At 43.4% G+C, this 26,036-nt stretch overlaps 1 protein-coding gene across 8 annotated transcripts in view; it reads right to left on the bottom strand.

Annotated features, from left to right (window-relative positions):
* The window catches only part of GYG2 (glycogenin 2), a 36,598-nt gene that overhangs the window by 4,514 nt on the left and 6,048 nt on the right, over nucleotides 1-26,036 (bottom strand). For 6 of the 8 annotated variants that reach the window (XM_004768303.3, XM_004768308.3, XM_045089259.1 and 3 more), the window contains exons 3-9: nucleotides 25,637-25,778; nucleotides 17,481-17,655; nucleotides 16,068-16,230; nucleotides 15,056-15,182; nucleotides 13,582-13,804; nucleotides 12,211-12,342; nucleotides 1,096-1,200 (exon numbers count right to left, since the gene is read on the bottom strand). In XM_004768303.3, coding sequence (XP_004768360.2) covers nucleotides 1,096-1,200; nucleotides 12,211-12,342; nucleotides 13,582-13,804; nucleotides 15,056-15,182; nucleotides 16,068-16,230; nucleotides 17,481-17,655; nucleotides 25,637-25,778 — 1,067 coding nt within the window. The remainder of the gene's footprint in view (nucleotides 1-1,095; nucleotides 1,201-12,210; nucleotides 12,343-13,581; nucleotides 13,805-15,055; nucleotides 15,183-16,067; nucleotides 16,231-17,480; nucleotides 17,656-25,636; nucleotides 25,779-26,036) is intronic. The other 2 variants (XM_013064450.2, XM_013064451.2) reach the window with 1 other exon arrangement.

Here is a 26,036-nt window from a genome sequence, read left to right as displayed (position 1 = left end):
GTCTGCAGACGGCTTCAGGCGACTACAGTTTTAACCACAAGGACTGAGAATTCCACAGGGGAGAAATGAGATCAAAGGAACGTGTCTTGTCGAATGGCCCTTTCCACAAAGACTAGAAAGGGGAGCTCCCCCCTCCCACCTTCTCCCCTCACACCCACCATTTCTCACACAAGATGAGAGGCTGGAAGTTTTTATGGGATGCACCAAAGGTAATTTTTCAGCCAAGGATTCAATGGCAATTCACCCCTGAATAATGTGGGGTTAAGTGTATTGACCCACACACGGTCGAAAATCCACATATAATTGTTGACTCTCCCGAAACTAAACCATAAATAGCCTAGTGTTGACCAAAAGCCTTACCAATAACATTAAAAAGTCAGTCAACAGATATTTTGCATATTCTATATATTTTCATAATCTATATATTATAGCCTGTATTCTTATAATAACGTAAGCTAGAGAAAAGAAAATGTGATCGAGTCAATCATAAGATGTGAAAACACATTTATAGGACCGTACTGTATTTATTGAAAAAAATGGGTGTATAAGTGGACCCATGCAGTTCAACCCTGTGTTGCTCAAGGGTTATAAACTATATCATTTATACCAAAGGTCCATGGAAGCATTTTACTAAGCTCGTGTCTCAATGAGCACAGCAGAGTCTGAGTTCAATCTTCTTATGAGGCACAGTAAGAAAAGTCCAGAATCCTGAGGGAAAATTTAGCAAAAACAGGGGTAGGACTCATAATCCTTCAACACTACTATTAAACATGGGTCCAAAATCCTACCAAAAAAAAAAAATTATTTTTAAGGAAGAATATATGTCCTGGTGATGTTACACCTTTGTCATTTCTAACTCTTCCTAAAGGAAAATGGACTAACCAAATGACCAACAGAAATTGAAACAGATACCCAGGTCCTATATAGACTGATTAATCACAAAATGTGTTTAAGGTTCAGAAAACCATTCAGAAAGATCAAGGATGAAGAAGAAAAAACATGGTGTGTCTTCTTTGGTATTCGATGGACAAAGACACACCAAGAGAACAACAGGAGGAGACACAGATGTGTGTAAGGAGTGTAAATGAGGTGTACCGAGGAGGTCTGGGTCTCTGAGGAGTCTGCACATTGGGGGGAGGGTGGCGACAATGGGTCACACCTCACTCCAGCGGATGTCTCAAGTTCAGGCCACCCTATCGTCTGTCATAAAGAAAGAAAGAAAAGGAAATTAGGACAAACGTCTTGCAAATATCTGAAAACACCCAATCTATTTTGTTTGCCTCCGCGATACAAAGCAGCGTGACAAGGAACCAGTGATGCCAGGTTCACCAATTCCTGCGTCTGCTCTTCTGTCCCCATCTTCCTTGTACCAAAGTGGAGCCACACGATGACTTCTCACCCACACCACTGGGATGCCATGTGAGTCACGTCCACTGACGCAGGATACTTTTATTACCTTCTTTACTCACAGGTCAGGTGAAGAACAAGTTCCATCCAACCTCTTTCAACTGGGCTTCCACAAGAAAACAAACCCTTCCAGAAAGCAACTCGACTGACTGTTTTCCCAGTGCCTCTAAGGATGGTCCACAGCTAAGATCATGCCAGGAGCAAAGGAGACAATATAATGCATGGTGTGCAATGACTGGCTTCAGCAGGAAGGCCTAACTTTCTTTCAGGGAGCCACAGTGGACAAGGAATTCCCTAGAAGAAGCTGGACCAGAACTCCAGGAGGATCCTGGACCCCCTGGTGACTGCCTGGAGCCCAACATGCCTTTGGCACCACAGCTTATTGGGACCCAGACATAGACTTTTACCTATTTGCGGCTATTTGTTATACAGCAAGCCTAAGCAATTCATGGTCAGGAAGCAAGTTTGTGCCCACAGCTGGGGGCCATAAATGGTCCAAAGGCTTCTGCAAGACTGTCTGTCACAGAGGCTAGAAAATACTGAGACACTTCCCAGCTGTCCCTGCAAACACACTGCAAAATCATGTGGGCGGGGTGGGTTGCACGTGTGATAGGAAAATAGTAAATGCATCTGGCAGCCCAGTCCTCTTTGAGGCAACCAAGAAGCTGTAGGAAGATTATGAGCAGACAGTTTAGCCACACAATGAAGCTGAGGAACCCATAAATGATGAGGGATTCAGGAGGGACCCTCGGAACACCACAGGCTTTCAGGACGGAATGCACTTAAAAAGGAAGACTGGAAATAGTGCAGCTCTTACAGACACAGAAGCCCAATTTCACACCAGCTCAACTTCTGACCGGGTGTGGGCAAACCACCTCTATGAAAACTTCCTGCCGGGAGGAGTGGGAAGAAAAGAAAAAAGAAAACAGGGGAAAAAAGCAATGCTTTCTGGATGATGATGGTAATATGACAGAACTCCCCGTGATCTCTGTAATTTTTCCATATGCAGTGTGTTGTGTGGTATTAAAAATCAACTAGCACAGAGCCACACGAGACCAAATGAATGAAGATCGAGGAAAAACAAAATCAAACCATAAGAACAGATCCACATGAAATCCAGATATAAGATTGATCAGACATGGACTATCACCAAGTACAAGAAACACTTTAAAGGGACAAGTTGGAGAATTTCAATGAAGTATGGAAACTGCCCTATTAAGTATTTGATGTTTATTGGGGTCAAAAACTCAATAAATGAAATTAAGTGTTCAGGATGTGTGTTTAACAACTGATTAAACGCCATTAAAGAGAAGGTCGGTTAACTGGAAAGTAGGCCAGTAGAAAGAAGCATGGAAAGACAGGTAGGAGGAGACTATAGAGAAGGGAGTCATGGATAGAGCAAACGTGGTAACAAGTCATACTGAAGATGTAATTGGGATTACAGAGGGTAGGAGAGTGTGGAGAGGGAAGGAGAGAAAGAGGGAGAGAGAGAGAGAGAGAGAGAGAGAACAGGCAGAAGGAAAACAGGGTCAAGCTACAAACTCCCCGTAGAAAGAATATAAAGAATCAAAAACCCAGAGCCATAATTATAAAACAGATGACCAAAGCCCAAGACAGAAATCTTAAGAGCAGCCAGAGAAAAGAGACAAATGACCCTCAAACACATTCACATGAGCCTGGAAGATTAATTTGCAGAGCAATAATGGCAGTCAGAAGATTAAGAAACATCATCCGAGTGCCCTCTTAAAAAGTACTACCAAGTGAGAATTCTACCTCCAGGAAAATATGGCCCCACATGAAGGTTAAATAAAGGAATTGTTGGATATACAAATGGAGGAGGGAGATTTTCAGCAGGAAACTTGAGTTAAAATAAATGATAAAGGAAGTTCTTTGGGGAGAAGACAGTGATTACTGATAGAATGAAATAGGGAATGAAAATAAAATGATATAGCTAAGGGAACTTGAACTTTATAAAATAGGTATACAATGAAAATAGACAACAAGAGAACAAAATGTGGAGGGAAATGGACAGTTTGAAAGCCTTCTGGGGTTCTTCTATTCCCCAAAGCAGAAAAGTCCTAAGTATATTACATTATGTCCAAGTTAGGAATGAAATTTGAAATCTCCAAGTAATCACTTAAAAAATAATCAAAATAATGCAAAACTGACATGGAAATAGAGGTTACAATGGAAAAGTAAATACACACTAACCAATCCAAAGAAAGATTAAAAAGCAAGAGAAATATCTTTCAAATTGGTGATCATGAAAAGCAAACCAAGGAACAGATTTAAACAGAAATGTACTAGTAATTACATTAAATGTCAACAAACTACCCCCAGGTAAAAGGCAAAAAAGTATTCAGATAAAAAGAAGACAAAAACCTCATTCTGAACATCTTGAAGAGTTACATTTTAAACATAAGAACACAGAAAGGGGGGCGGGAAACATGCAGAAGACATACCATGTCAGTAGTAACCAAAACAAAGCTTTAAGTCAATAAATTTACGTAGAAATATCTCATAACAACAGGAAGAGAGGCCAAGAATATATAGTAACTTTAAATGTTTTGCTTTGTTCACAGCTTTTTTGCAGTGTCATTCCCACACTATCAATTGGACTAACCTGTACCTGTTGGCAAATTTTTGACACAATCAAAGAGAGTAAACACCTATCATCCCCAAAAGTTTCCACAATAATCTCTCTCTCCTTCCTCCACCATCCCCAGAGAATGGTCCCTGTACATTATTTTACATTTTTTAGAATTTTACAGAATGGAACCACATGGTATGTTTTATCTTTTGTCTGGCTTCTTCAACTCGGTATAGTTATCCTTTGCAACTTTGCTGCCTGGATCAAAAGTTCTTTTATCAAAGAGTCAACCCACCAAATGGGAGAAGATATTTGCAAATGACAGGACAGACCAAAGGCTGATATCCAGGATCTATAAAGAACTTCTCAAACTCAACACACACAAAACACATAATCATATCAAAAAATGGGCAGAAGACATGAACAGACACATCTCCAATGAAGACATACAAATGGCTATCAGACACATGAGAAAATGTTCGTCATCACTAGCCGTCAGGAAGATTCAAATTAAAACCACACTGAGATACCACCTTACACCAGTTAGAATGGCCAAAATTAGCAAGACAGGAAACAACGTGTGTTGGAGGGGATGTGGAGAAGGGGGAACCCTCTTACACTGTTGGTGGGAATGCAAGTTGGTGCAGCCACTTTGGAGAACAATGTGGAGATTCCTCAAGAAATTAAAAATAGAGCTTCCCTATGACCCTGCCATTGCACTCCTGGGTATTTACCCCAAGGATACAGATGTCGTGAAAAGAAAGGCCGTCTGTACTCCAGTGTTTATAGCAGCAATGGCCACGATCGCCAAACTGTGGAAAGAACCAAGATGCCCTTCAACGGACGAATGGATAAGGAAGATGTGGTCCATATACACTATGGAGTATGATGCCTCCATCAGAAAGGATGAATCCCCAACTTTTGTAGCAACATGGACGGGACTGGAAGAGATGATGCTGAGTGAACTAAGTCAAGCAGAGAGAGTCCATTATCACATGGTTTCACTTACTTGTGGAGCATAACAAATAGCATGGAGGACATGGGGAGATAGAGAGAAGGGAGTTGGGGGAAATTGGAAGGGGAGATGAACCATGAGAGACTGTGGACTCTGAAAAACAATCTGAGGGTTTTGAAGGGGTGGGGGGGTGGGAGGTTGGGTGAGCCTGGTGGTGGCTATTATGGAAGGCACATATTGCATGGAGCACTGGGTGTGCTGCATAAACAATGAATTCTAGTACACTGAAAAGTAATTTAAAAAATTTTTTAAAAAGCTCTTTCATCTTCATTACTGAGTAGTTTTCCAGTGTATGGATGGACCACACTTTGTTCATACTTTGACCTCTGGATGGACAGTTGAGTTATGTCCCATTTTGAGCTATTACAGATCAATCAATCTGTAGGGCACCTGGGGGGATCAGTGAGTTGAGCATCTGCCTTCGGCTCAGGTTGTGATCCCAGGGTCCCACGATCGAGCCCTGGGTTAGGCTCCCTCCTCAGTGCGGGAGCCTGCTTCTCCCTCTGCCTGCCACTCACCCTGCTTGTGCGTGCTTTCTTTCTCTCAAATAAATAAAATCTTTAAAAACAAAACCAAAAGCAAATCAATCTGCTATTTTCATATGAACATCAGCGTTCACTTCTCTTGAGAAAATACGTAGGCGTGGAATGGCCAGATCACACACTACATGCGTGATGAACATTTTAAGAAATTACTGGGCAGTGTCTGACTTGCAGTTGATCTAATGGTATGTATAGAATCACCAGAAGAATCCAGATGGAAGCTTAGTGTTCACAATGACAGATCATAACATATCATATCATAGCCTCACAGCCCACCAAAAACCAGGAATAAGTCTAGCAAAATGCACCAAAGGACTTTACTTAAAAAATTAACATATTGGGAGAAATTAATAATTATCCAAAAGTAGAAATACATGAAGTCCACTGAGTGTAAAACTTAAAAACTTTAGTGATATTAGTCTTTCTAAAACCCATCTATAGATTCAACGCAATCCCAGTCGAAATTCCAGAAGATTGTTTGTTTTCCAAGACACTGCAAAGCTGATCCTAATATTCGTACAGAAATTTAAAGGAAATGTAGAAGACGTAGGGAAAAAAGAAAAACGTTGAAGGGCTTGTATGATATAGTGAGACTTTAAAGCCTCGGTAATTGTGGCAGTATGTGACTGGTGCAAGAAAGGGAACAAAAATGAAAGAATCGAAAATCTGGAAATGGATCCATCCACATATGGAAAAGGAAACATGACAAAGCAGGGGTGTCGGAGGAATAATGGTGTTGCTGATTACCCCATGCTGTTAATGGGGTAATCTGTTAATGACAGACCCCCACGTAACAGTTGTGAATGTTGACCCCGAACTCATTCACTCCCTAACATCCATTCCCACGGATTATACACTTACCTATAAAAGAGAGAAACAATAAAAATTCTGTGAGACAACCAAAGTGATTATCTCCAGGACCTTCGTTTAGGGACAGATTTCCTAAAGAGGAAACAATACATAGTCCTCATCAAGGAAATATGAAATCCTGGCTAAACTATGAACTTCTATTCATTGAAGGATGCCGTGTGAGGATTCCGAAGGGAACAGAGTAGGAGAACGTATTTATACTGTACTACTGAGAAGAGCTTGTATCTGAAATATATATAAATTGTGAAGACAAACTTAAAAAAAAAAAAAAAAGGAAACGCCGCAGAAAGACAACGTTCAAAATATTTGAACAAGCATTTCCCAAAGAGTCAAATCTTGATAAGCACCTACCTAAGAATTGGCTTAAGTCAACTCAACGCCATCTCATACATGCCAAGTAAAACCATGAGGAGATGCCCCATGTGCTCATTGGCACTTTGGAAGAGAGCTGAAGACCTCAAGCCATCAGGACTCCCCGACTCCACTAGGGGAGCAACCATTTGCAAAATCGTTGGCTGAATCTATTAATGCAAAAGCATACACATGCGTGCCCTCTGATCGAACAACCCCACCATTAAGGAGAACCTCTCCAAAAATGCTTAGCAAGCGCAACAAGATGCATGTATAAGGGCTTCCTAGCAGGGCTATCCGTGTTACCCAATATGGCAATGTGTCCTCTAGAATTAAACAATACATTATACCTTCCTACACTTTGATAATATGCAGCCTATGGAATCAATGAACTGTCAAATCCCTCAATAAGATGAATGGATCTCCTAAAGATGTCAAGTCAAAGACACCAGACCTAAAAGTACATAGTGTTGGATCCCGTTCATAAGGACCTCAAAAGCCCTCACAAGTGAGTGGTGTGGGTCAAGGTCAGGATAGCCTTTCCTAGTGACTGGGCGGGTATGAGAGGTCTTTGGGGGGTGAGTTTCTGGATCTGGATTAGGATTTAGGATTTTTTTTTTTCACTCCTAAAATGCATCAAGATGTATACTTATCACGTATCACAGGCACCCCCTTTCTTTCATGTATGTCATCCCTCAACAAAAAGTTTTATGAAAACACAAAGATGTTCTAAGAATCCACAGTAAAAACAACCGAGAACTTCAAAAAACAAAAAAAGTTTTAAAGTTCCTTTAAAACTTCAAAAACTTTTAATTAACTTTTAAATTCCTTTCAAACTTCAAAAAACTAAAGGGCGTTTTCATTAACTTCATTTCCTCACTCACGAGACTGGAGCACATAACACTTGACTATGAAGACAGTAAATGGCAAATATTTTTTTCTCTGATACATTCATTTATATATGGGAAGGAAATTAGACATTCAGCTTTCATTTTAAAAACCGAGACTATCTTGTCAACGCTGTTGCCATGATTCGAAGGCTGCTGTCTTCAATAAGGATCCCCAATTCAGGACCTAGCTCTGTATATTGATAGGCATTTATGAAAATAATCTTTTTTTTTTTTTTTTTTAGACTGGGTTCCAGGTCTCCAAATTAAAGATCCAGAATCAATTAGTCAATAATCAATAAGACCGGTAGGTGGCAGTGACGTTTCATAATTAATACCAAATAAGGCCCTCTGCCCAGGGGTACTCACCCCAGAGACTGTGAAAGCATCCCTTCCTTTTTATTTATATTTGTTTTTTCTTTTTTGTTTGAAGTTTTAATTTAAATTCTAGTTAGTTAACATATAGTGTAATATCGGTTTCTGGAGTTGAATTTAGGGCCGCATCCCTTCCTTTGACTTATTTATTTTTTTCTAAAGATTTTATTTATTTATTTGACAGAGAGAGATCACAAGGAGGCAGAGAGACAGGCAGAGAAAGGGAGGGAAGCAGGCTCCTTGCTGAGCAGAGAGCCCGATGCGGGGCTCGATCCCAGGACCCTGACATCATGACCTGAGCTGAAGGCAGAGGCTTAATTCATTGAGCCACCCAGGTGCCCCATCCCTTCCTTTTAAAAGCGTGAGCCCTTTATTGCTTTTAGAGACACATGCTTCTCATCAGTCAAGCCCTGGGATGTCTTCAAGAGTCCATCACCACAACGCATCATTCACAGGTGGTAGGAACGAAAGGCGGAAACAGATGGTGCAGGAATAGGAGATCGAAGGATGAACCAGATACCCCGAAACACTCTTCCTGTGTATATTCCTTTTATTCCAGCAAAGTGTGCAATGTGCTGTGGACGGCCAGCGTAACCCCCACAGCTGTTTAGGGTTGAGTCTGTATTTACATATCCAAGTGGTTTTGTTTCCATCTCCAGCCCTTTCTCCAGCAGCTGCCCATTCCTGAGCTCTTTTCTGGATCTGTGTCCTCCTCCCTGGGAAATAGGACTCACATGAGGGGTGCTCAGAGTACTCTGCCCAGAGCCTCTTCCCCTCTGAGTGTCCAGGACATGGAGAAGTGAACTTGACAGAGTCTCAGACACCTGAGTACCTGCCCCCACAACCGCCTTTTTACCCTTGGATCATCAAAGACAGCACCCCTCTGGTCATAATTACACATTTCAACAGACAAGAATGCCTTCCTCTTCTGCCTCTTCATGCTTGGAGGATCGCTTCTTCCTCTGAGCTCTTTAATACAAATCAAAGTTACGCATCCAGGTGGGTCATCCTATACTCCTTCCTCCGGCTGCTTCCGCTGCAATCTGCAGACACAGGTCCTTCACTGCAGGGGCCTGCTGTCTGGAAATGTTTGCAAGGCCTGGGGTGTGGGAGTGGAGCTCCTGAGCTGCAGCAGGGCCAGTCCACTAGGGCTGCCAAGACGAGAGACTGGAGTTCCACAGTTACCTGTGAAGACTAGTTGATTATCCTGAACTGAGCACACTCAACCCACCCAGGGCGTCATCTCTCCTGTACCCACCGCTGGCCTTGGGCTCAGACTGCCCTGAGCAGAGCAGGATGGCAGCCCCAGGTCCCATCTACAGACCCCACTTCCTGCAGAGACACAGAAGGGTTTTCATTTTCAATGCCATTCGTTCTCTTGTATGAGGATTGTTCTGAACCCACTTTTCTTCACTTCTTAGGATCTTTTCTCATCACCCTCCGTAAGGATGGGGTTGGGTTCAGGACCACAGCAAACTTGTCCAAGGGGCACTGCAATCTTCTGCTATGGATAGAATCAGCTGACCCCATGTCTGGGCAGCTGTGGTGGACTTGTGTGCTTGGATTGCCACGGTCCAGCTCAGCAAGCATAGAGGGAACCCCGTGCTGAGATGGAGATTCTTTCTGTTGACTTTGCCCTGAAGCCCTGTTCCCTTTTGCAGGAAAATCTCTCCTTGGCCTGGATCAGCCGGCTTGGGTCGAAATGCTGCTTGTAAACACACAGACACAAGGACATCTGTTGTGGACGTCAAAGGTTCACCAACAATTATGAAGCCAGAATTAAGGTATGAAGCAAACACCAAGAAAAGCCACAGCAATCAAGGAAATCAAACTTAAAGAACCAAATGTGGAGAAGGCGGTTTTAGTGGAACCAAAGGTCTGTTCGCACTGTGAGTATGTTTCTGGTTCTTCTGAGATGGGTACAGCATGGGCCATGGGATTCAAGTCTCCTAGAGTTTCTGCAAAATCTCTGTCTACACTGGGCTTCCTTGATTTTCAGGACTGGTGACAACCCACGGGGTCCCACAAGCGGCCAAAAGATCCAGAACCCACTCTTGCTTCTGAAACAGGGTGGCGGTCCTTAGGAATTGGGGTGGCATCCATGTGATCAAGAACAGGTTTTATCAATCACGTAGAGATCATTGTTTCAAGTGATTCTTATTCAGACAAAGCTTCTAGACAAAGTTAGAAAACAGCTAATACATAAGACCAAATGATAGAACGTGATGAAAACGGGATCATTGGGAATTAGAAAGAGGGTTGATGAATGAGTCAGTGGTCTCTAGAGAAACAGAAGTGATAAGACTTACAGATTTACAGGGAGGTATTCTGAGAGACTGGCTCATACAGTGATGGAGGCTGGCAGGGTCCCAATCTGCCTTCTGTAAGATGGAAGCTGAGGAAAGCCAGTGGTGATACTCCGTTGGGTCCAAAGACCCAAAAATCGGGAGCACTAATGCTTGAGGGCAGGAGAACATGCAAATCCCAGCTGCCACATAGCAAGTCTGCCCTTCCTCTGCTTTTTGTTCGATTCAAGCCCTCCGTGGGTTGGGATGAGGTCCAACCACCTTGAGAGTTGGTGTGGGGTGGTCTTCTTTATTCCACGTACGCATTCAATAGCTCATGTCTTCCAGAAACACCCTCAAGGAAACCCCCAGAAATGACATGCTACCATCCATCTAGGCGTCCCTTAGCCCAGTGAAGCTGATGGATAAAATCAACCATCAAGGTGCAAAAGGGTTTTCTGAGCAATACTTAATTGAGTCCACATGTCCACTAAACATTTCGTGGGAATGCTGAATTTTCTTATTGATCCCATTACAGAACAAGGAGTTGTACACATACTATAAGAGCTTAACAGATCGATTCTTCACATTCCTACAACAAGCAGACGCCTTGTCTTGAACTCACATGTGACACATCCTGGGGCCACATCTGGACTGTGAGGGGGCTTCCTGTACCATCAGGAGGAATGAGAAACCAGAAAACACTCCTTTTCTCCTATTTCTCTCTTTACTGTACAAAGCTGAGGGTCTTCTCAATTTGTCTGGGTTGATGTAAAATCCAAACTCAAAGGCTATCAACAACTTGACAATGCAATTTGTTCCATTTTATAATCAAGAATAGAGTGACATCTACAGACACATTTGCTAAAATTTATATAGTGATTATTCCAAATCAATGAGACACAGTTTTCCCAAACCTACGTGAAGCGCATAGAAAAATATGATGTCCCTTGACATCATGCCCCAGATCCATCCGAGGACAGGCATTCAGCAAACCCAGCCACAGTAGAAATGAGCACATAGGTCAACATTAATCTCCATATTTGCATTGGTGGTTTGGTAAAAGCTCTCCAGATGTAGAACCATGTGGCCTGGCAGCTGGGTTCAAGGGAGATACAAGCAGTGCCTTTCGAACCTGAAAACTTGGGGACCCCACAATATCGGGATGAGACCCAACACCTATCGCCAGGGTGCGTATTAGCTTCCTGTGGCTCCTGTAACAAAATGTCCACATTTGTTGCCTATTTGGGAGGCATAAAGCAATGCAGACTGACCACCTTGCAGTTCTGGAGCTCAGAAGTCTAACATGGGTGTCACAGGGCTGATGTCAACGTGTGGGCCAAAGTGAGATCCTTCTGGTGGCTCCTGCAGACTGCCCATCTCCTGGCTTTTTCCCATTCCTCAAGGCCCCTGCAGCCCTGCAGGCTGTGTTCCCCTAATGCCAGCAGAAAAGTGTCTTCTCATTTCTCTATGGCCTCTGCTTCTTCTATAACATGTTCTATCTGTGAATCTCCCTCTGCCTCCCTGTATGAGGACCCTCATGATGATACAGGGCCCACCTGGAAAACCCAGAATCATTCTCTGGAGGTCCTCAACCGGACCACACCTGCCAAGACCCTCTTCCTGATAAGTAGCATGTTTAAGTTCCCAAGATTAGGACGCGCACATGTCCATGGGGGAGCATTATTCAATGTACCCCCCGGGTCACGGTGCAATAATCTACACGAACACAGGAGCCCCTCAAATCTAGAGCAGTCTGCAGATGGGGCCATGTTCCCTCCCTCCCTGGGAGCCCCAGGAGCAGGCTCTCAGCTCTGTCTCCTTGGGGAGCCAGCATCTGATTCTCTGATTCTCCAGGCACACCTGTGTGGAGGTTGGGTTTACTTACGTCTTCTGAATGGCATCCCTTGGGTGAGGGTGGGGTGTCATCCGTGACCACAGTCTGTTCTGAAGGACCCTCAGCAGGCCAAGGCTGGCTGGACCCTGCTGCTGGTTTTGTACACAGCTCCCTGATGCCAGCCTAGACAAAGAGGGATGCACTTGGTAAGTTCTCCTTACATCTTTTAACTCTTGGGCTGCCCTGGGGACCCTAAGACCTGTCCCATCCTCTTTGTGGCCAGTGCTCTCCTACCTAATCATCTGCAGTCAGTAAACATAAGCTTGCCCAAGGAATGGACACAGACTTAGGAAGCTGGGCATATAAACAACCTATCCATGTTCTGAGCGGGCCATGCACAGAGCCTAATTCTCTGGAAGCAAAAGCAAGCGCTCGCACACCCCTGGGTGGACACAGAGATCCCCCAAGCCCATGGGGTTCCCAGCCATGTGACAACTCACAAGGTGGGCTGTGATAAAACAGGTGACAGGTGCTCCTTCAGGAAGCTGCCACTGTCCTGGCGAGAACAACCACACAGCACACAGCTCCTAGAACTGTTCTCAACTGGCCATATTTCCCAGAACTGCCTGACTCCACGTCTTAATTTCCTGTCCATACAACCTGATGTCGAGCAAACCACCCAGCAGAAAATAAGAGGCAACACAAACACAGATAAACTCCTATTCCCTTGCATGAAACGTTGGAAGAAACAGAGTCCTTCCAAAGAGAAGCAGCACCTAGTTCCACCCAACAAAAACAGGACTGAAGTATGGATTCTCTTCCTTTTCCCATCAGTGCGATGGCGGGTGGTTAACTGTGTGGTACTAATACACATCCTGATCATAGCAATGATTAGGTAATAAAGTTTCCTAGAAACAAACTTCAAGAGGTCTTTTGCACGACAGGTTTATCCACAGTATACTAGCTACACAAACACGCCTATGTAGGGCAGGAAGGGTTACCATTTCATTTCTTAAAAAATCAAATTGGTATCAATCAAGAGTTTCCAAAATCCTCTTCAGCAATGCCCTCCAACAGCTACTTGAATTGATGATGAACATTGGCAAGTGTCTCCTCGAACAACATAGTAATCAATCATCCGCAGGCACTTAGCTACAAGTGGCTCTTTCCCTGATGAAGGCGGCTAACTGAAATAATCTATTTATGCACCAACCCTCTCAATCACAGCCACATTTTGGCTCATTAAACATTCATGATTTTGAGCCAGAAAAACAACAAACCAGGGTATTTGTCATCCTTTATGAAATACAGCACGTAGAAACAGGAGGGAGCACTTCAAGAAAGTACACCAGGTATCGATTTGATCATGCAGAGTGTATGCCCTTTCTCAACCGCGGCTTTTAGAGGGTGTCACCCACTTACGGAGTGTCCTGGAGATGCATGTTCTTCCTCAACCCGGAAGCTTCCGTAAAGAGGCAGGATGCTGTGCTGGTAGATTTTCCACCAGAGGTTAAGGAAGGACGTCTGGTGCTGGTTGGCCAACCCGGAGCCCTCCTCCAACACCGACCCCGTCTGGGGGTTATACTTGTAGTTCCATGGCTTTGTGGGCCCCAAAAAGTGGACTACCTTCACGCTTGAACCAAATCTAAGGAAGAAACACAAAACATTCTACTTTCCACTTGGAAGTGATTCTACACACACGGAAATTGCCCCCAAACCCCAAAGCATGTCAAAGACAGCAGCCCATGAATGCTTTTCTCAACCCTACTATGTAGACCTGCACTTTTTTGCTTAGAGATAATTTTTTTTTAAACAATCAACACTGCAAGTATTTCGTTTTCTACCTACAGAGACACATAATCATCACCCAGTGGGGAATTCCCTCACACTAGAAGAATAAACCAAGAGTCTTATAAAGATGGACAATATGGTAGATAGCCCAAAACCTCATCTCCTTAAAACAATAGGGACCCCCCCCCAAAAAAAATCACTTTTATAGTAGATGACCCAAGCTGCAAACAAGAAAACTGACTTCTCTTACAAGATTCTGAATTTTCTCCTCTCAACCTTCCTAAATATTTTTCCGTATAATCATCTTCCCATGAAATTTTAACACTACATTCACACCAAATATCCATGTTCTGTATGTATAAGTGCTCTCCAATTATCTTTTCCTATATTGTGCTCAGATTTTTCACTTTTGTTTACAACAACATCATTCTTACAGCAGCGAATCTCAAACATTTTGGTCCTGGGACACCTTGATGGTCTTAAAACACACAGAGGACCAAGACTTTCACTTTGTCCATATGCATCCTACCTGTCTGTATTTACCACAATGGACAACAAAACTGAGAAATCTGAAAACCGATTTAATCAATTCATTAGCAATCAATCGACCCATGAGATGCAGATGTTCTTGTGACACTTTTTCATGATAAATAACTGTATTTTTAAAATACAGTTGTCAAAAGAATGAGTTTGACCATCTTGAGAGGAGACAGCTGCTTTCTCCTCTCTGGGTCTCCATTCAGTGCATTGTTTCATTTTATTTTTTTTTAGCGCCTTGTTTAGTCATATCATGGAGTTTCTGTAAAATCCTGCTGTACGCTTATTTTAAAAAAGAGGGAAGAAAACATAACATCTTAGAAGACTTATTTTTTAAGTCATTTTGATGGCAGAGATTCGAAAGAACCATGGAGGTTCCTGAGACCACCCTTTGGGAACCACTCCCATTAAGATTTACGGTCTTGACTACCTACAATTTAAAGCAATAAGCAAGCAGAGGGATGATCTAGTATTTTCCAACCCCAATTCCAAACACTTGTAAAGAGTCTAGAGACAGGGCTGCTTGAAGGCAGCAGGCCTGGACGGTTATAGAAAGTGGAGAACTTACCGTTTGAAAGCAGGGCTGTAGGTGTACGCCGTGTTACTGCTCAAGTTATAGATGAACGGCAAGTGCTTGTTGATGTCTGCCGTTGACCAGCTACTGAAGAAGCTGTTCAGTAAGCCTTGATCTGCCCCTAAATGGCGAACACACACCCAAGGAGGCCCATCACAGATGGTAGAGCGCTTCAAAGAATTCAAGATGTGTTTGAAGGGCTTAACCCACCTGCACGTGGGGTCCCATTTTATTTCTTCTCTCTGTCTGCTACAATATGACCGTTTTTCTCAAAAAGGATGGATCACCCAAACCATTCATTTTAACATGCATATTCTCTCCAAAACTTTCCACCCATAACCCAAGCCATGGATAATGAACCCTCGTAGTGTCCCTCGAATTCTCAACTCTCGCAATGAATTCTATCCAGGGGCCACAGTGCTGTATGGGCAAATCCTGGTCCTTGCCCACAGATAATTCTTCATCAGTCCTCTATTTTCTTCTACGGGACGACAATCCTAGCATTGTCCCCATCTATCTTTGCTTCCCAGAGTTGTTACCTTTATTCTCTACCAGGGCTCTGCCCAACTGAGCCTTGCATCCACTTTTGTAAATAAAGTTTTATTGGAACACAGCCATGCTCATGTACGTATTGTCAATGGCCACTTTCACTCTACACCTGCACGGTTAAATATTTGCAGCAGATTTCAGAGGATCCATGATGCTGGGGAAAAAAAAAATCTATTATCTGGTCTTCAGAGAGAGGTTTGCCTACCCTTTTCTGTTTGATCAGGATTGGGGAACCGTGCTTCCTACTCACTGAAGATATTTTCTTCTGTGGTTTTCCTCTGCTGTGTATTTGCTCACTAACTTCACTTATTCCTGTTACCCTGTCTGGCCACATTTTTCAACCATACCCTTGACTGACTTATGCTGTTGTATCTGGGGGAAGTGAGGGTAGGAAAGGGGTATGGGACCAGAAACAGCCCCATCCTCTTCCACCCATTTCCAGCTTCCCATCACTCACCATCAAAGCTGCCGTGGTCTGTGGCATGTTGCAGCAAGAGGCCATGCGTCTCCAGAGACGGTTGGAAGACAAAAACACCACTGTTGAAGCAGTCCGGCCATCCGGGATCGGGGGCTGCAGAGAACTCTGTCCTATCAAACAGCTCATCGATATTGGCTAGCACCTGGCAAAGCAGAGCATGGAGGAACCTGTAGCACCCTTCTCTTACCTCCAGGATGCAGGTAACAAATGCAGCAGAAACTTGAGGATGGTCAACGTCTAGTGATTGGAAACCTGTGCCCACTTTTCTTTCTTTCTTTCTTTTTTTCTTTCTTTCTTTCTTTCTCTCTTTCTCTCTTTCTTTCTTTCTGTTTTTCAATTTTATGTATTTATTTGACAGAGAGGAGTGGGAGAGGGAGAAGCAGGCTCCCCGCTGAGCAAGGATCCCAATGTGGGCCTTGATCCCAGGACCCTGAGATCACGACGTGAGCCAAAAGCAGATGCTTAACAGACTGTGCTACCCAGGTGCCCCAGTTTTTGGACTGACTCTCCTTTTCCGCTTACATTCGAAAGAGAAGGGTGTGTAAGACGGCTCTCTGGCTTATTTCAAGTGATTGATGGAACACAACTTCTGAAAGTAAATTATTTTCTCAAGGTTCTTAAAATTCTCCACGGAACTCGCCTGACTGCGTATGCTCTTTAGTCTACCAAATGTGACCAACGAAGCTCGGAAAACACATGAAGGGAGAGGTTCGCAAGTCAATGTAATACATCGGCTGCCTTCTAGAACTTGCCTACTGATTACAGACCCCTCCAGCACCCACTGACTTTCCAAACTGTGCTGTTTGGAAAAAAGGAAACATGACTCCAATTGTGTTACTGGTCATATTTTCCTCTGCACCTGTCCATCTTCCTACAGAGCTCCTTTGGCACAACCAAACCCAACCAGAATGCATGCCAACACCCTGACTCCATGTTACATTTCAACGTTCCAATGGCTGTTTTGGAAAGCAGCCATCCCAAGCTCCTACACTGCAGGCCACTACCCCAACCGACTAGAGGAGGATACCTCAGCCTCAGAAGCCCGGTGTCCCAGTCCAATCCAAACTATGTAAGTCAAGATGCAATCAAGGCCAAATATTTTTTCTAATTGTTCTATTTTGTGTAGATAAGACCATGGGATTATAAAGCCCTCCTAGGGAAGGAGCATGCCTTCAAATCCGTTGGTGTCCTGGGCAGGGTCAGAGCCGGGCTAGCATTGCGTTATAGCTGATTTTGATGCACTGAATGTCAAGGCTGGTGACACCAGTGCATGTTATTTGCTGGGAATCCACACGTAAACACTAACAGCCTCCTTAAAAAGGAAAAGGCATTATCTCTGAGGGGTTTCTTATCAAGTGGAGCATCTCGTCCTCATCATACCCATGTACTCACCAGAGTATCTGCATCCAGGAAGACACACTTGCTATAATGGGTGAGGGTCCAACAGTGAAGCTTGGTGAGGGTGACCCCAAGCTCAGGCCTCTTCAGAAAGGCCAGGTGGATGTAGTCTGCACTGTCGATCAGGTTCACCTCAATTACCTCATCAAACACCTTCGAGAGGATAACCCTGGAAAGACACACACTAGGTACTAGGAGAGCAAGGGAGCATTCAACACAGGACATCCTATCCCTTCAAGATGACATCCCTTTGATACTCACACACATGAAGCATGGATCCCAAACCCCATCAAAATCACCGCAGTCTTCACGTTCAGGCTTTATTTTTCCCATGGAGTTTGCATACTTTTCACTCATACTTAAACGTTACGCACACTTGAACATCTTGACAACTGTACCCAACTGTCTTAGGTAGACTGACTCCAGTCATCCCTTAGGAAGATAATTCTCTTTGAAAACGGCATGGGACATGGGAATGAATGCTGAGCAGGCAGAAACTGACAGATGGCCACTACAATCTCCACCAGTTTTTACTTTATGTATTTAAAACCTACATTGTTAGTTGCATACAAGTTCAAGACTCAAGTTTTTTGAAAGACTGTACTTTTTATCAAAATGAAACTTTCCTCTATTCCTTTTTCCTTTCTCTCTCTCTCTTTTTTTTTTTTTGACTTAAATTCTACTTCATTATAGATTGGAATGTCTTGTGATGCCGAAAAATTAAGAAGGAGCCAAAAAAAGATGAGGGCATGTCAAAAGGATACAGGGAGTCAATCGGGAATTTGAATAACAAAACAAAAAACAAACAAACATAATATAAAATGGATATTCATGGGTCCATAATAATAACATAATTGAATTAATAAGTAAATGGAAAAGAAGGAGCAGCAATTTTTTAAAGAAAAATTCCAAATACAAAATGAATTAGAAATGAGGGAAACAGAAAATCACCATGAGGCTAACACCACCGTAATAATGATTGCTGACAAGGTTCACCAATGGATGCTAAAATGAATGGCTAAAGGTTTTGAAAGAAACAGCATATTTTCATATGTTGAAAGTATCTCCTCCAAGGTGTCCATCCATTATGAAGACAAAAATCATAACCCCACCGATAATACCTTAATGCTATGATCAAGGTTTAAATCGCCAGTAACAGAACACAAAAACATCCCATAACCTCAGTGTACTACTGAAAAAATAATGGACAAATGCAAGCCCCCCAAATTCTGTAAAACAAATGACTAGTACTCCTTGAAAATGTCAAGGTCGTGACACATGAGGAAAGAAGGAGAAAAAGTCATAGATGGAAAATCACAAGGGCAGGTATACTAACTAAGTCCTGGTTAGGAACAGAATCATATACTCTCAAAGGCATCCTTTATTTTCAACATTTTGTGTTGTGATTGAAGTTGCCTCCTGTACATGTCTAGGATACGACTGGATTTTATGTCTACTTCTCTCTCCTTTAAATGGGGTTTTAAACCCGTTTACCTTTAGTATGATCATTGATATATTCGAGCGGAGTCCCCTCCTTTTTTTTTAAATGTGTATCAGAGTCTCTTCTTCTTTCTAATCCTTTCCCACCATCCACTGCAGGGATAACATTTTTTCCCACATTCCATGCATTTTCCATGAATGCTTGGGAAGTTGTACATATCCTTTCTAGTCTTCTAATGGTTACCACCCTCGTATTTCGACACACATTATTTAGAGCTTATATTCTCTACTGAATGCCAAGAAAGCATCTCTATCCTCATTCCAGATGAGACAGGAACATCAGCCTATGTTCACGTCTGCCCCTCGGCCCCCCTCATTCACCTCTGCATGGAGAGCAAATTCCAGATTATTTTCATAACTGTGCCTCAACACAGTTAGAATTAACTTTGAGTTTGACTCATATGATTGGCTTAGTGTTAGGTCTTTATTGTAAGTTTTTCTTCCTTCGATTTACAATTCAGTGTGCTTGAGGATATCCTCAAGTAATTCTGCTCCCAAACAACATCCAGGGGTAAAATCAAGCTTTTATGTATGTGGAACATATTTAATTTGCTTTTGAATTGCACAGATTTGGCTAGATATGGAAAACTCATTGCAAAATTATTTTGCCGCCTGGGAGGGTGGGGGGGGGTGTAAAACAGGTGAGAGGGATTAAGAGGTACAAACTTCCCAGTGTAAAGGGAGTAAGTCACAGAGGTGAAGAGTACAGCCCAGGGGATGTAGAAATAATACCGTCAAAATTCTGTACAGTGACCCTACTTATTTTGGTGAGCATTCTATAATGCACAGAACATCAAATCACTGTGCCACACACTGGAAACTAATGTACTACGCTACATCAACTATACTTCTGTAGACAGACACATGAAATTCCTTTGCCCAGAAAATGCGAGACATCCACTCTCTCAACCTGACCAACGCTGAAATGCTTTTAGCACTTTCCTCTGCTCTTGGTGCTCTGTTAACACCACCTCTGGGTATCGACATGTGTGTCCACTCATTCTGCTCGACACTCAAGGGACAGCATTCTCAGAGCCGAAATAGGAGAGGAGTTAATTCCTACAATTTGTTCTCTCTCTTTCACTCCTTTTGAAACTTCCATTAGGAAGCAGATGTTGGTGCTTCCGGGATCTATCTGTTATATCCTGTACCAGCTTGTATCTTATATTTTTTTTGATGCTTTTTCATCAAATGCTATTAAAAGTACCTACATCTCTGAGAAAGCACTATCTCATCGCCAAGGTTCCCTTGCTTTTAACCCAGTTATTTATGGAATTTATGGCATCCTTAGGGTTGTATAAAGATCCTGGAGCAGGGGCGGGGAGGGTGGAAGGCAAAAAAATATCACTCCATGTTGCTACAAATAGACTGTGATGTATGTCCCCAAATCCCTTTGTTCAGCTCTGCCCATTTTCTCAAAATAAGTGCCTGGGCTGGGAATGAAATCTCAAGACTATAATTTGAAGCTTTTTTCAGAAAGATTACCCCACTCTGCCCTTGGGCCACACAGCCTGGAAAAGCAGAGTGGTGGTCCTCATACCCACACCCTTGGTCACTTTCGGTCACCAGTCGCTATTTGTCACTGGACCATAGAGCACTGTTCCTCAGCTCTCCCAGTGATTACAAAGTATGTAATGGGTCCTATAAATGCTAACTCGTTCTGTAATCCTGAACCTTCCCAAGATTCCTGGGTGTTTCTGAATATTTTACAGTTCATCTTGAGTGGACCAGGAGACTGAAGAAAGTCGGTGTGGAGAGCTTTCATGGACCCTGAGGAGACAGGAATGGAGGACAGTCGTGTGTTCTTCTGGAGTCCTTTTGGTTTTATCAGGACCGTTCTATGAAAAAAGTATGACTTCTTCCAATCACCAGGGGGACTGACGGGCCAGCAGGCAACCAAGAAAGACCCCGTGTTTCCCATCTTGGTCCCTCAGGACAGCATCCCCTGCTCTGCGTCTGCTGGAGCCTCCGGTCTGATTCTGAAGGTCAGGCATCTGGACAAAGGGATGCGTTTCTCTCTAGGGACCAAAGAGCTCATCTTTGGCAAGAGGAAATATACTGTACAGATTGATTAAGTTGAAACACTTTGGAGAGAATGGGTTTTAGCCAATTTGCCTCTAGTCTAATGAAGTCATTCGATGTCAAAGACAAAGGTCTGTCCTCCAAAACACCAACATTTACAAAGACAGCTGACAACCTAGCTGGTCATACATATCCCCCATAGAGGTTCATACCCTCCACCATTGTGAGATCCATCGTCCATTTGTGACACTTGGTTTTAAGACTTCTTTGGCTATTACATAGACGAACAAGCCTCCTCCCCATGATAGATTTTGTAAATGTGTCCCTTAGTTGATTTGTTTGATCTTTTACTTTTACACATAGTATTTCTGACCTATAGAGGTCCTGGTGGCCTCTTCTGCTTTCATTTAAGACAGTTTCCCCACATTCAGATGAATGAATCCATCATTGAGATGAATGACCCATCTATGGCAAGGTCTGGAGACACTGGTTGTGGATGGTGATCCTACCAATATAAGATGGGTGGAGACCAGGGACACTCCTCCACACCCTCCAGTGCCCAGGATGTCCCAACTCAGAGAGCCATCCAAACCCACATGTCAATACTGCCCAGGCTGATTCACCCTGATTTACTGACTTCTAAGATTTTTCTATCCTTAAAAAATTTTTACCTTTACGCTCATCATCTACCTGAATTCATCTTGGTACACATGGATGTGCTGAATTATACAGAGGTCATGAACTGTCTTCCTTCGGGCACCATTTATTTTTCTATGATATACTTCGCATGGTCGTCCTACTCTTATGTATGTCAAGGCTTTTCTCATCTACATGTAAAACACAACCAAACCTGTAAATCAAGTTTGGGTATCAAGATTAGGATGGTTTCTTAAAATAAATGAACACATTCTCCCCCCCCCCCCTTGGCTCTGAGATAGCTCCTATCTCATGGAAATCCATTCATTGGACCCAATGTAACAGAACGTTCTTTATAACTTGCCCCGGCTCAGAACCTTCTACTAGATAAGCCTTTGATAGCATTCTCTGCTTTCTACCCTGGGGTACTGGTGAGCAGTCTTTTCTATGCCTTCTAGTATCAATGCAGGGTCATCTGAGTTTCCCTACAAGAATCGAGTATTTCATCAATCTCACCAGCAAAGTGCTCTGTGTCCTATTTGCTTTTAAAATCGAAGTTGCTTGCAAATTACTACTTTTCCACTTTAACTCTGGATACTTGTGTTTCTGTCATCTTAATTTACTCTTAGATAATCCAACATTTGGACTTGTTTCCTGTTCCCCGTTTTCAGTTTTTATGAATCTCTTCTCTCTTGACTTACGTATTTTTTGTTTAATTTAATTTTTTTTCCGACTGGATAATTTCTTTACTGATTTTAATTTTTGTATTGTTTGCCTTCTGTATTTTTTGTTTGTTTTAGTGTAAGATTTTTTTGACCTCGATAATTTATTTCTTCACTGATTTTAAAGTTTCTCTCTGGAATGCTTCTAGTTTTCCCCTTTGGTTTCTAGAGGTAGCATTCATATTGCGAATTTTTTTTTTTTTTAAAGCACCATAGAATTCAAGGTTTGATTTGTTCACTTATGAAGTGTTAGCAATTTCTGATTTAAAATGTCCAACGGTAATGCTGGTTTTAAATTCAGCTTGCCATTAATGTCTAGTTTTATTACAGTAAAGTCAAAGACTATAACATTCAATCCCTCCTCCAAGTGACACATTAAATGCCTCCTCGTACTGAGAGTAGAAAATCAATTTTTCTAAGTGGTCCATGCTGGTGAGAACAAAGATTACCACTTACATAATGCATAATATTTAAGAGATACCTCATGCATTATTCATTAGATCAATTTACTCACGTGTCTGCCTCATTTGTGAGTTAAACACTAGGAAAACTATAAAAATACTCTCCCTCTTCCGTTCTTTGTGTTTGCTTGTTATCAAATAGCATTTTTAAATATGCTTTATTTGATGATTGTCGGCGCACCAAGGATCTTGAGCAGTGTATCCGAAATGTGAATTCTACTCTTTATTATGTAGGGTTCCTTGTCTGGGTTGTTACGCTTAGAAAACTGTATGACTGTTTCTGCTTTTCCTTTCTTCTACGTGTGACCTGATAACTCTGTCCATCGTTTATTGGAGAACTATACCAGATAGAGGCCATGGGTGGGGGATGGGTTAAGGAAGTGATGAGGATAAGGTGGGGGTGGGTCACTTGTCATGATGAACACCGGGTGATGTTTCGAAATCCTGAATCACTATATTGTGCGCTTGAAACCAATATTGGACTGTAAGTTAACTAACTGGAATTTAAATCAAAACTTAAGGGGTGCCTGGGTGACTCAGTGGGTTAAGCCTCTGCCTTCGGCTCAGGTCATGATCTCAGGGTCCTGGGATCGAGGCCCGCATTGAGGTCTCTGTTCAGCAGGGAGCCTGCTTCCTCCGCTCTCTCTGCCTGCCTCTCTGCCTACTTGTGATCTCTGTCAAATAAATAAATTTAAAAGAAATATAAAAAAAACTTGATCGAAAATACATACATCAGATAACATGGGTCCTTGTTAAATGTGCATAGTTTAGTAAATATATTTAGGATGATTATTTACCCTCAATACCAGGTTTTCTTACTCGCCTCCTGTCCTTTCAGAAAGATCTTTCTCATTAAGTTGTGGTTTTGGATACAATGTTCACCCAGCAGACGACAATTTTTTTTTTCTTTTAGTAGCAAAATCCGTAAACACCTACATGCTTGAGAATCACTTCTGATCAACTGCTAATAACAGATAAACTTGCCCAGATGGCTTATTGGATGTATCCAGAAATCCTTATCACCGCAACCTTAGAAAGTCGTCAGTACACACACATCTACATTTACGGTCTTTATTTGCTTTGTTCCCCTCTGGTGATACCCATTTTTTTTTCTGGTGTTTCTTCACCATGGGGAATTTTTTTCATATAGGTCCTTGTTTCCAAGCCAGTTTCATTTGCTCTCAGCTTGGGAGCAGACTCCCCTCTGTTTTAAGGCTTCCTACTCTACACACTTCTGCTCAAATAGTGGGAAGCCTCTGACATTTTCCAAATCAATGACTCTCACAGTCTGCAGGGAAGGTGGCATGGAATGGGGTCTCTAAAAAGTCTAGATTTTTAGCAATTTTTATTTGCTGTTAACTGGAGTATGATGTCCCCGCCTTCACCTGGAGAAACATTTTGTCTGCTCGGCCTTGATTTAAATTCTTCTCCGCCTTCACCTTGACAAAAAGTGGGCTGATGCTTCGTCAAGGAGCGGGTGGGTTCTCATTGCTTCAGACTACCTAATCCGAATCAGAACTGGCCTTTCAGATCTCAGCCCTGAGTGCTGGACAAGCAAACCTGACATCACTTATTTAATGATGTAGGGAGGGACAGAGCAGGAAACCCCTCCACGGCCCATGTCCTTGCACTGAGGAATGAATCCTCTGTGACTACTACAACCAGACTGAATTCCAGCACCGGCCCCAGCTCCCTTTCCTGGTGTCCCCTGCTAAGTGGGACAACCCCTTCCCAGAGCGGGCCATGCCAGCGATGAGCTCATACCAGAGATGAGCCCATGCACACTTTTCCAGGCTTCTGCAAACTCTGGGCCTCCCCATGCCCTCAAATGCTGCTCATGCAGAGCCTGACTCATCTGCCAACCCAACTTCACGAAGGTGTCCTCTAACCTTCCTCTCCTGCCTTCAAGACTCACCCCACCCATGAAAACCGCGGCCCTGTGCACACCGCCCACAGCCAAGACAAACTGGAAGAACCTCATGCCCACGCGTCTATCACTAAACACTTTCATCATTCTTTACGTTTGCCCTTGGCCAAGAGCAAGTTCTTCCATATTGCAGGCATCCGGACCATGCCCCAAATTCATGAAACTCTGTTCCTACAGCAGCTCCCTTCAAAAGAAGTCTCCATGCACATGCTCCATCCAGATGATGTCCGTCACCTAGGAGCATCCAGAAGGAACAAATGGTCTCCCTAGTGAAGTAGTGCCACTTAGGATACTGTGGGGACACCACCATCCATGTGTCTACAGATGGGAACAAACCCACACTCGGGCTGGAATGCACAACCCACTCTACAGAACTAGGGTGCCAACAGGATCAGGTGTCCACACTTGCAAGCACGCGCTCAAGGACCTATAGGCATCCACCCTGTCAACCTAACCGTGGACTCATCCGTGACCTCCCATCTCAAGCCCTGCATGGCCATCTCAAGACATGGCATTCAGCCATTGTGAGAAACTCAGGGCATGTGCTCCCCACCACAGAACAGCTTTGCACATGGCACAGCCCCGTGCAGGAACATCCACTCATCTTCCCAGGGAACACTGCACACGGGGACGGAGATGCACAAGGACACAGAAACCCATTCTGCACATGCAAGATTCTGCAGAACCCCACGTGACCTGCTCCAACTTTCAACCTTAAAACTCTCACCTCCTCTACAACACTTGCTTCCTTTGGTGATGAACTGAGTGGACTTAGCATCAAATGCCCACTGAGTCAGCGGGAATTCCAGACCCACCGACGCTTCTGGGGACCTCCGAGAGCCACAGGAACCAGTCAGGCACCGGAGCATCTCCCCGACTTACCTGAGCAGACTGGACACCTGTGGGGTGATGAGCACCACCAGTTTCCTGGTCGCACGCTGGTTCCTCAGGGACTGTCCCAGGACCAGCGCGCCCTGGGAGTAGACGTCATTGGTGGCCAGAGTCACGAACGCCTGGTCAGACACTGCAGATGTGGACAAAGACACCACAGTCACGAGCCTGGTGGAAATCGGGAGGTGGCAGGTTCTGAAGCTTCACCAGCTGAATCAAGTAACTGCTCTATAGTTTACCAGTGTTTCTGGGAACACTTTACTGATGTCCTTCCTGCCCCCTCCCTACCCCCCTGTCCCTCTCCCTCCCTTCTTCCCTTCCTTTCTTCCTTCCATTTTTAGTAATCTCTCTGCCCAACATAGGGCTTGAACTCATGACTCTGAGATCAAGA

This window comes from Mustela putorius, unplaced genomic scaffold, assembly GCF_011764305.1.
Source record: "Mustela putorius furo isolate JIRA1106 unplaced genomic scaffold, ASM1176430v1.1 tig00003836_pilon_pilon_pilon, whole genome shotgun sequence".
Taxonomy (NCBI): domain Eukaryota; kingdom Metazoa; phylum Chordata; class Mammalia; order Carnivora; family Mustelidae; genus Mustela; species Mustela putorius.
Note: the sequence above shows the minus strand (reverse complement) of the source record. Positions and strands in the feature narration are given on the sequence as shown.